The 10,238-nt window shown below is 50.3% G+C and overlaps 1 protein-coding gene across 3 annotated transcripts; it reads right to left on the reverse strand.

Annotated features, from left to right (window-relative positions):
• Positions 1 to 1,198: 1,198 nt before the first annotated feature.
• LOC123394152 (protein FAM156A/FAM156B-like) lies at positions 1,199 to 9,172 on the reverse strand. 3 transcript variants are annotated; one of them, XM_045087865.1, is made up of 2 exons: positions 8,686 to 9,172; positions 1,199 to 2,392 (listed from the first exon to the last, which is right to left on the reverse strand). In XM_045087865.1, exon 2 carries the CDS (start codon positions 2,344 to 2,346, stop codon positions 1,465 to 1,467), a length of 882 nt encoding a protein of 293 aa, XP_044943800.1. In that variant the 5' UTR covers positions 2,347 to 2,392; positions 8,686 to 9,172; the 3' UTR covers positions 1,199 to 1,464. The 3 variants fall into 3 exon arrangements, with proteins under 3 accessions (XP_044943800.1, XP_044943798.1, XP_044943799.1); XM_045087863.1 differs by lacking the exon at positions 8,686 to 9,172 and adding an exon at positions 4,822 to 5,130; XM_045087864.1 differs by lacking the exon at positions 8,686 to 9,172 and adding an exon at positions 4,822 to 5,130 and having other exon boundaries at positions 1,199 to 2,460.
• Positions 9,173 to 10,238: the final 1,066 nt, after the last annotated feature.

The following is a 10,238-nucleotide window of genomic DNA, read 5'->3' on the forward strand; positions in this document are numbered from 1 at the left end:
AGGAAAGAAAAGTCCTGCTTGAGGGCACCTGGGTGGCTCAGTCAGGTAAGCGTCTGCCCTTGCCTCAGGTCACGATCTCAGGGCCCTGTGGTAGGTTCCCTGTTCAGCAGGGAGTGGACTTCTCTGTCTCCTCAGCCCCTACTCCCTCCCCACTCATGTTCTTTCTCTCTCAAATAAATAAATCAATAATCATCCAAGAAAAAAAGAAAAAAGAAAAGTCTTGCTTTATTTAGCTTCTCCCTGCGAGTGGGAGACAACCCTGGTGGGGTCAGATGAGCTCCCAAGCTCTGGGACAAGATCCCCAGGTTCAGAACAAAAGAAACATACCTGTGCTCAAGTCACCTGCCTCTGCAGGAGACTCACAGCAACAGCCCAGCTCCGGGCACTACCTAAACACAGAGCCTGAAAGAAAGCAATTTACCATCCATTCAGAGGAACTGCACGGGCACTTCTTGGGTACACAGCACTGGAGTGCGTGTGTGTGTGTGTGTGTGTGTGTTGGGGAAGGAAGGTAGATGGATTCCTTCATACCTCCTGAACTGCAAAGGCACATTGTCTAAATCCCAAAATGACTCTTCAGTAACTGAGCGATGCTCTGGTTGTCCTGCAGCAGGCCTGGAACTGGTATTCCCACGCACCAACCCAGTGACACCAGGCAGCGGAGGAGGAGTGGCACCTGAAGATCCTAAGGCCAGGGGAACCGGCACCATCCTGTGGGACCTCCTACCGTGGGCAGCGGACGCTGCCTCCTGCTCTCTGTGGGCAGGAAGGCTCTCTTCCCCTTGCTCCTGGTTGATGTGAAGGCTGGTCCCACCGCAGGGCCGCAAACGGTGACGTGATGCTGTCCCTGGGTGCCCTCCCCAGCCCCTGCTGGGAAGCCCACACAGTTCAGAGTCTCTCCTCCTGAGAAAGCGTGATCTGCTGCCCTAGGATTTAGATGTCGTGATCTCAGATCCTACAAAGCAGAAAGCAACAGGGATCGAGAAACCAGAACTCCAGAGCTATTTTCCTTTCATACGTGTATTTATTTGGTGTGCGTTATGAGGGAACCCGTCAGAAATTCCGCCCAGGGGAATACTATCAATGTCACGAAGCAGGGAAATGTGGACCTGTAGTTAGCTCAGCACATTCACAACGGCTTTACACAGAGAACACAATGGGTGAACCACCACGTTCCAGTTCTACGTCCCTTTTTCTGCGCCTGGCTTAGCATCAGATTCTTGGAAGTGGAGCCCAGCTGAGCGCCCGGGCATCCCAGCAGACCTAGTGCTGCTTCTGGGAGGCAGTCAGTGACACGGCACAAAAGCACACGGCCGTCACCAGGGCATTCATGCTACAGAGAAAGCCTACATCTTACTGACAACGAGGCAGGGAGGAGAGACAGAGATCCGGGGTGGGAAAGGGACAACATGCATCATGGGAGCTGTGATACAGAAGTTAAGGACCCCTGGTATGCAGCATCCCCTAGAAAGCCCCACGTGTGATCCAGAAATTCCAGGCAGGAAAGAGCAGGACCTTCCCAGGATCGGATCCATGCTCACACGGACAGAGTGTCCAGTCCTCACGCTGCTCTTGTTCCTTCTCTGACTTCTCTGAGTGCTTCTTACTCTTTGGTCCCCAAAAGGATTCCACGCTCAGGATCTGGCCACGCCAGCCTCCACCTCTGAATCCGTTGCGATCTCTGTCACGCGAGGATGAGAGCCTCAGTTTTCTTTCAACCACTGCTTTTAGGAGCCTCTGGAACATTCTTTTGCTTTCCTGCTGCATCTCCCATTGGAGTTTCTCCTCTCTTTCCTGTTGTTGGAGCACCCCATCGGGCAGAAGGCCGGGCCGGCTGGTCCCCAGGCTGAGGGTCAAGCCACTGAGGCCCTGCACCAGTGTGTCCCAGGAGGAAGGATGCGGGGCCCCTTTCCTCTCTGCAGGCATCCCAGAGACACTGGGCCTGTGGCTCTGGCAGTATCGACATTCACATCTGAATCTGTTCTGATCTCTGTCCCCCAAGGAAGAGATCCTGGCCTTCCTCTCGACCCGGTAAGGTGCCACGTGATCGAGGTGTCGCCGTCTCATGTGCCCCAGAAGGTTTCTCTTCCTCTGAGGGGACGCTGACCTTTCCCACCGCCTCTCTTGGAGGGTTTTCTCATCCCTGTACCGCTGCTGGAGCAGCCCCTCTGGCAGAGGGGCAGGGTGTTTTGTGCCCACACCGGTTTTGAGGTCACCGAGGCCCATCATCAGCAGTTCTGAGAAGGAAGGAGGGGAGGCTGCTGTGACTTCTCGGGAAGTCTCTTCAGAGATCATTGGGGAAGATTCAGGGGTCAACGTGGAGTTACATTTCTGGACTGGATCCATGGAGAGGTGTAGTCGGTGATCACACAGCGCCACCTGGTCCTTGGGTCTAGACAGGAAGGAAGGAAGGAAGAAGATGAAGGTAGCGAGGGATGTGCATGGCCAGAAGAACCCAGACTGCAGCACATGGTGATAAAAGAAGAGAGAAAAAAAAAACCGTTATAATTCCCCTGACTTAACCTTTGTGTGCCTCTGTCTCCTATCTGTGAAATGGGGACAGTAATGAGCCCTGGTCGCGAGGACTGTTCTGCGCTTTCAGTGTGATAATGCGGTTCCGAGAGCTCAGAATACTGACGGCACAGGATCAGAGTCTCAGAAGTGAGATCCGCTATCGCGTCCACGTGACCTGTCATGGCAAATGATGTCCTGCAGTCAACCATGCTAATTCCCTGCTGACGTTTTATGACCGTTCTCAAGCATCATTTTAACAACAATCCATGGGTGACTGGCATGTGCTCTCCTTCTAGGTGTTCGTGTACCTTCGAAAAGCAGACTTTTACTAAAATCAAAGCGTTTCCACCACAGGGAAGGACACATTCTTTTCCATTTTCACTGGCATTCATCTACCTAAAAAGGACACTCAAGCCTGTGGAAACCATTTCAAAATCCCCTGTAAGAATAAATAAGAATTTACCAAAGCCTAAGAACAGAAATCAATGAAATTTCTGACAAGGCACATTAGAGGGACTCCCATCAAAAGTTGCCTCTTTGAAATAATCAATAAAACTGATACACTTCTCACAGGACTGATGAAGGAAAGAAGAAAAGCAGAGAGGAGAACAAAGCAAGATACATCCCACTTCCTGCTTTCTAGCCATATGGCAAAGCCAGAGAAATCAGAACAGTGTGGTCCTGGCATAAAAAGTGACACACAGACCAACAGAACAGAACTGAGAGCCCAGAAATGACCCCAGGCGTATATGGTCAACCAACATTTGACACAGGAGTCCAGAATACTCAATGGAGAAAAGACAGTCTCTTCAATAAATGGTGCTGTGAGAATGGGATATTCACATGTCAAAGAAGAAAGCGGGATTCCTGACTTAGACACACAACAATTTACCTGAAGTAGATTAAAGACTTCAACGGAAGACCGGAAACTACAAAACTCCTAGGAGGATACAGAACCAAAAAACTCCTTGACACGGGTCTTGGCCATGAATTCTTGGCTCTGACCCCCAAAGCACAGAAAATAAAATAAAAAAGAAAGCAGCAGGGTTCCATGTAACTAAAAAGCTGCACACCAAAGAAACCACCAACGAGGTGAAAAGACAACTTATGGAACAGGAAAAGGTATTTGCAAACCATGTATCTGTCAAAGGGGTCAGATGCAAAATATACAAAGAACGCATACAACTCCATGGCAAAAAGGCTAGTAATCCGATTTAAAAATGGGTAAAGGATGTGAACGGACATTTTTCTAAAGCAGACGTACGGATGGCCAATAGGGACATGAAGAGCTGCTCCAAACCACTAATCGTCAGGGAAATGCGATTCAAAACCACAATGAGCTGTCACCTCACACCTGTTAGAATGGCTAGCATCAAAAAGACAAGAGATGAAAATGCTGGCTCGGATGTGGAGAATAAAGAAATCATGGGGCGCCTGGATGGTGCAGCTGGTTGAGCATCTGACTCTTGGTTTTTGGCTCAGGCTGCGATCTCGGGGTTGTGCAATCAAGCCCCACATCGGGCTCCACGCTCAGCAGGGAGTCTGCTTAAGTATCCCTCCCCCTCTGTGCCCCCACCCCAGTGCACTCTCCTCAAATAAGTAAGTCTTAAAAGAAATCTTTTGCATTGTTGGCAGGACTGTAAACTGGCACAGTCGGTATGGAAAACGGGTATAGAGATTCCTCTAAAAATTAAAAACAGAACTACCATATGATGCAGACATTCCATTCCTGAGAATGTACCTGAAAGAAATGAAACTACTATGTCAAAGACATATGGGCATCCCATGTTCACAGCAGCATTATTTACAATAAGCAAGACTTGGGACACAATCTAGGTGTTCTTGACGGATAAAACGGATCAAGAAAAACACACACACACACACTTCAGCCATAAAAGAGGAGGAAATCCTGTCATTTGTGACAACAGAGATGGACCTTGAGGGCATTATGCTAAGTGAGTACGTCAGAGAAAGACAAATACGGTATGACCTCACTCATACAGAGGACTGGAAAAACCCTCCCACATTTATAGGAACAGGTATCAGATTTGTGGTTATCACAGGTGGCGATCTAGGGAGGGAGGAAAAATTGGAGGATGGCGGCCAAAACGAACAAACTTCCAGTTGTAAGATAAATAAGTACTGGGGACATAATGTACAACATGATGACTCTAGTTAACACCACCATGTGGTATAGATGAAAGTTGTTAGACAGTAAATCCCAAGAGTTCTCTTCACAAGGAAAACCCTGTTTTCTTTTTCTTCTTCTTCTATCTATAGAAGATGGTGGATGTCAACTAGGCTTACTGAGGTAATCCTTTCATGGTATGTGTAAGTCACAGTATTATGTTGTATCCCCTCTGCGTTGCTGTGTCAATTCTGTCTCAAGGAAACTGGAGAAAAAGAGAGAAAAGAGGGAGAGAAGAAATAGGTTACCAATAGCAGGAATGAAAGAGGACATTTCGCTAGAGACCCAGCAAATATGAAAGAAGTAAGAAGGCAGTATTACATTCAAATCTATGTGTGTAAATGCAACAACTAGCAAACCGATAAACTATTAAACTTATCTAAGGCAAAATAACACGCACGATTCCGTATCATTCACAGAAATTGAATCGGTTGTTTTTAAAACCTCTGACGACAATCCCAGACGGTATCGGCAGTGAACTCTACCAAGTATCGACAGGGAAAAAAAACAGACACACGCAGAAATTCTACACAATTTCCTCCAGAAAACTAAGCAAAGAGGCATGTGCAAGTGATTTCTGTGGCCACAATTTCACTGATGCCAAGAAAAGAAAAAACTACCGACCAATATTTTTTTCTGAGCACAAGCACCAAAATTCCTCAACGAAATGCCAGCAGTGGTATCCAGCAATCTGTTCAGAGAAAATACACCATGCTCAAGTGGGTTAGCTCGGGAAAGCAAGGGTGGTTCAGTAAGTGAAAACCAACTAAGGCAATCCTCAGATCTGGCATATAACTCATTAATCCATGTCATCTACAGTTTAAGATGAAAGATTAGAAAGAAAAATGACAGACTCCATGCTATGCCTGTCAAAACCCCAGTGGCATTTCTCAGTAATAGAAAAACAATCCCAAACTGCATCTGGAACAACACAAGACCCAGAACGGCCAAGGCCACCTTGAGGAAGAACACAGCTGGGGGTACCAAAGTTCTTCATTTCCAAACACAGTCCCAGGTAACAGTAAGTAAATCAGTACGGTACTGGCGGAAAGACAGACACAGACCAATGGAACAGAACAGAACCCAGAAATAAACCCGAGGCACAGTCAGTCAACGGACCTGGTCGAGGACGCCAGTAACACGCAACAGGGAAAAGGACACTCTGACAAATGGCGCTGGGAAAACTGGAGGCCCACATGCAAAAGGATGACAGTGGATCCTCTGTTACGCCACACATGAAAATCAACCCAAAGGGGACTGAAGATTAAATATAAGACCCCACACTGTAAATTCCTGAAAGAAAACACAGAGGAAAAAGCTGCAGGACACGGGTCTTGGTGATGATCTTGTGGAATCAACACCCACAGCACAGGCAAGAAAAGCAAAAACAGACAAGTGGGACTACACGCAACTTCAAAGCTTCAGCACAGCGAAGGAAACCACCAACAAGGCGAAAAGGCAATCTGCGAAATGGGCACAACATTTCCAAACCGCGTTATCTGACAAGGAGCTGATTTTCCCCACGTATAACGAACTTTTCTAACTCAATAGCAAGAAAACAAGCAAACCAATGTAAAAACGGGCGAAATATCTGAATAGACACTTCCCCAAAGAAGACACACAAGTGGCCAAAAGGCATGTGGAACGTGGCTCCACATCCCCAACCATCAGCGAAAGGCACGTGAACACCACAATGAGACGTCGGGCTGCACACGTGACGACAGGTCTCGTCAAACCAACTAACAAACACAGCAGATCACAAGTGTCACTAGGCAAGCAAGAACACGGGAACCCTTGTGCCCCGTCGGTGGGATGCAAACTGGCACAGCCACAACAGAATAGTGGTATGGAGGTTCCTCAAAAAGTTAAAAGTGAAACCGTCACAGGTTCTTGTTCACAGCAGGGTGCCCCCCTCCAAAGCACCAAGAACTACAAAACCAAAAAACCTACCATGTGATGCAGCAATCCCACCCCTGGGTATACATCCAGAAGTACGGAGATCGGCATCTCCAAGAGATGCCCGCACTCCCCTGTGCACTGCGGCTTTCTCCCCAGGAGCCAGGAGACTGGAAAGCACCCAGCTGTCAGTCAGCAGAGCAGCGGATACAGGAGGGGTGGCACACATACACGATGGGACGGGAGCAGCCGCCCCAGAGAGGAGGAGATCGGACCATGTGCAGGCTAGCTGCTAGGGATTACAGAAGCGGGACAGGTGATGCCGCCACTTACTGAGTGCCTTCCGCGAGCCAGGTAATGTCAGCTACGTGGTTCCCATCTATTGTCTCCCGCGGGTCTCCCAACAAACCTCAAGGAGGCAGAGTGACGCCCTTCTACCCGGAGCAATTTGAGGCTGAAGGAGAGAGACTGATGTGGCGGGGTCTGCCCCGGAATCGGGTGAGAGTGTCAACCGAATGCTGGGGTGCAGGGAGGGGAGTTTGGAGATCAAGGCACGCACCGGGACACAAAGCACTGCCGATACCACTTGGCACTCCCAGAGCTTCCCGTGCTCTGTTACCTGCCCTGCCCTCCCCTGCCCCTTACCCACCCCCCACGGCACCAGAAGCAGCCCCTAGCTATCTGAGGACCGGACGGGAGTGACCTGAATTCATGTGCACAATGGAACACGATGTATATTTGTGTTCCCCCAAATGGGAGACCCACAGTGGGAAAGCCAGCTTTCTGGTGAGGGGTCATCTGTGCGTGACAAGACAGTGGCACAGAAAGAGAGTCTCTGGGGCTGAAGAGACACGTCTGATGCCGTCTCCATGTTCTTGGCCGTGGCTCATTCAGTGTGAAGCGTGACCTGCAACCTATCCCGTGGCAGCCTCAGAGGTTGTGATGACAGGGAACGTGCCAGGCCCAATTCTGTGAACCACCTCTGCATGACCGCATTACGTACTCAGAAATGCACCCTTCTCTGTCTGGTGTTGTTATTACAAAGAATAACAAACCCATTTCACAGGTGAGGAGAGTAAGGCACAGAGGGCCAAGTAAATTTCTCCAGAGGACGTGACTGCAAGTGGCAGCCAGAAACTGGGTTGGAAGGAAGGGTGTCTAGGGGTCAGAGCTTGTGTCCTTACCCATTATATGGTGGTGGGTTCCACAAAACAACAGAGCACCCAGACCCCATGATGCTCACCATATCAGGAAGTCAGCTTCGTGCTGTGAGTAGTAAAGGAGGAGACCCCTCTGCAAACAGGCCTGAGCACAAAGGCAAGTCACAGTCCCACACTAACGAAATCAGAAGGAAGGGTGGGTGCGGGTGGGCACACCCCGGGGTCCAGTGATGCCATCAAGGACGTAGGTTCTTTCCAGCTCTGATGTGGCCGTTTCTGGAACAGATGTTCCAAGACCAACATCCAGATACAACAAGGTCCAGTGCCAAAAAGAGACTTTCCGGTCCTGTATCTTTTGTATGAACAAGGGAGTTTCCCAGCAAACAGTCTCTCTCCTTTCCCACTGGCCAGCACCGGCTCACACCCTCATTCCTCTCATTCGGCCAGGAGGACTGGAGGGTGATGCCACAACCTGTCCTGAACGAAACGTTTGGGAAGGTAATGGCAGTGAGGAAGCCCTTCGCCTCTTACCCCGTCTGGGGATTCAGGCAGCGTTTCTATCAGCAAGCCTTCTTCTCCTTCCCCTGAACTTCCCCCCCCCCCCCCCCCCCCCCCCGCGAACTTCCACAACACCCTGCGTTTCCCCTTTCCCAGCCCCTAACCCCACCCAGCCATCAGAGGCAAATTGTTTGGCTCGCTCACTAGCCCAGGCCCTGGCAGAGTCCAGGGACTTTGTCCTGTTCACCCATCAGAGCCTCAACCTCAGGGGGCATTCACGAATACCTACCAAATGGAATAAAGGAGAATGTGAGGCCCTTTCTGAACATCTCATTTGATTTATCAACCCTGCAGAATCCGTGTATCTTCCATGGTCCCAAAGGAGAAAAGGCCTGTGTGGGGAGGGTAAGTGACATCTCAGGAGCTCACCTGCAGCCAAGAGACGGAACTGCAGCCCAGGGGCATCCTGACTCCAGATGTAAGCACCCCTGGTGGCACTGCCTCTCCGGGTGATCTGTAAGCTCCAACGCCTAACCTAGAAAGTAACCCCAGGGGAGTGAGACCAGTCAGGCTTCTCGAGGAGGCGACCTTCCACCAACAGTGTGAACAGGGAGAGGAGTCCGAGAGGCAGGTATCTGGGTCAGGACTTTCCAGACAAGAGGGAACACTGAGGAAGAAGTGTCTGGAGCAGAGGCTGCCGGGCCACAGCACAGATACTGTCGGGGGGCTGGACAGGGAATGAGAGCCTCACAGAAAGCGGGGACAGCAGAGGGTGACAGGCTCCAGATCCTGCTGGGTGAGGAAGCTTCAACTCAGTCGGCTGGACCACAAAGAACACCGAGAGATCACAGATGCTGAGTGACAGCCTGTATCAGGCTGGAAGGTAGGCAGAGGAGGAGAAGACCATTCAGAGAAGAGGCATGTTTTGGCAAAGAGCTGGAAGGATAGTGAGGAAGAGAAGCTAACGTCCCTGAGAGGCTGACAGCACTCCCCCAGACCGACACACCCTTCACCTGGGAGCCCGTGTCCCTGTCCCCAAGGGCATTTGTGCTCTAGCCATAGCATCACACCCTTAATTAGCAGCCTGAATTCACTCAACAGTCCACCTGTTGGACACATCACTGTGAGCACCTGCTGTGTGCACCGGTCCCTTGGAAGACACTCCCTGAGCTCACTGGTGTTCCGAGGATCACGATCTAAGTTCCACTGTGAGATCAGAACTGTGGCTGATGGGGGCGACAGAGTGTCCCACACAATTAAAAGATCTTTATAGCCTCGCAGTTTTTCTTTTAAGCATCTGCAGTTAGAGGTGGTACAAAAGATGCAACCTTCCTCCTCCTCCCAAAGAGAATCGGAGTACAGAGATATCCTGTTTCCTCCATTTGTAATCCAGAAACAGCTGGTATGATAGCTACCCTTTATGGTGAAGTCATAAGGTCACCTTGGGTCAGGGTCTCTCATTCGCTGACAAAACGTGCTCTAAGCGCCAGCTGAATACCACGCGTGGGCTTCCTGGACACAGTTTGGGGATGCAGGGACGAGGTAGGCTGAATCTGCCAGCAGATGACCACCACTCGTTCTGTGGGAACACTGATGGTGGAATTTAAGTCGCAGTACCTTAGGAACACAGAGGAGGGCGTCTTCCCCCTCTCTAAGTGTATGTGTGTGTTTGGTCAGGACCCACTTCTCACGGGTGGAGGCTGATGAGGCAAGCACTCGGATTACCCACATTTTCCAGACCTGCCAGCTGCAAAACCCAGAGATCCCCACACGCAGAGCCAGATTTTCGGCCTCAGTCTACCGAGCTCCAACCACCACTGCCCTTTGGCCAGCTCCGCGACGGTGACGCAGCCGCCAAAAGCAGTTCCTCTGGCTCTGCTTGCCTCTCCATTCATAGTCTCTGGGGAACAGAGTGGGACTGGTGGAGACCGAGTTTGGGGAGTGGGGTGGATCACAGAAGTCCCTCTAACGTGGCAAAAGGC

This window comes from Mustela putorius, unplaced genomic scaffold, assembly GCF_011764305.1.
Source record: "Mustela putorius furo isolate JIRA1106 unplaced genomic scaffold, ASM1176430v1.1 tig00001566_pilon_pilon_pilon, whole genome shotgun sequence".
In the NCBI taxonomy this organism is placed as follows: Eukaryota; Metazoa; Chordata; class Mammalia; order Carnivora; family Mustelidae; genus Mustela; species Mustela putorius.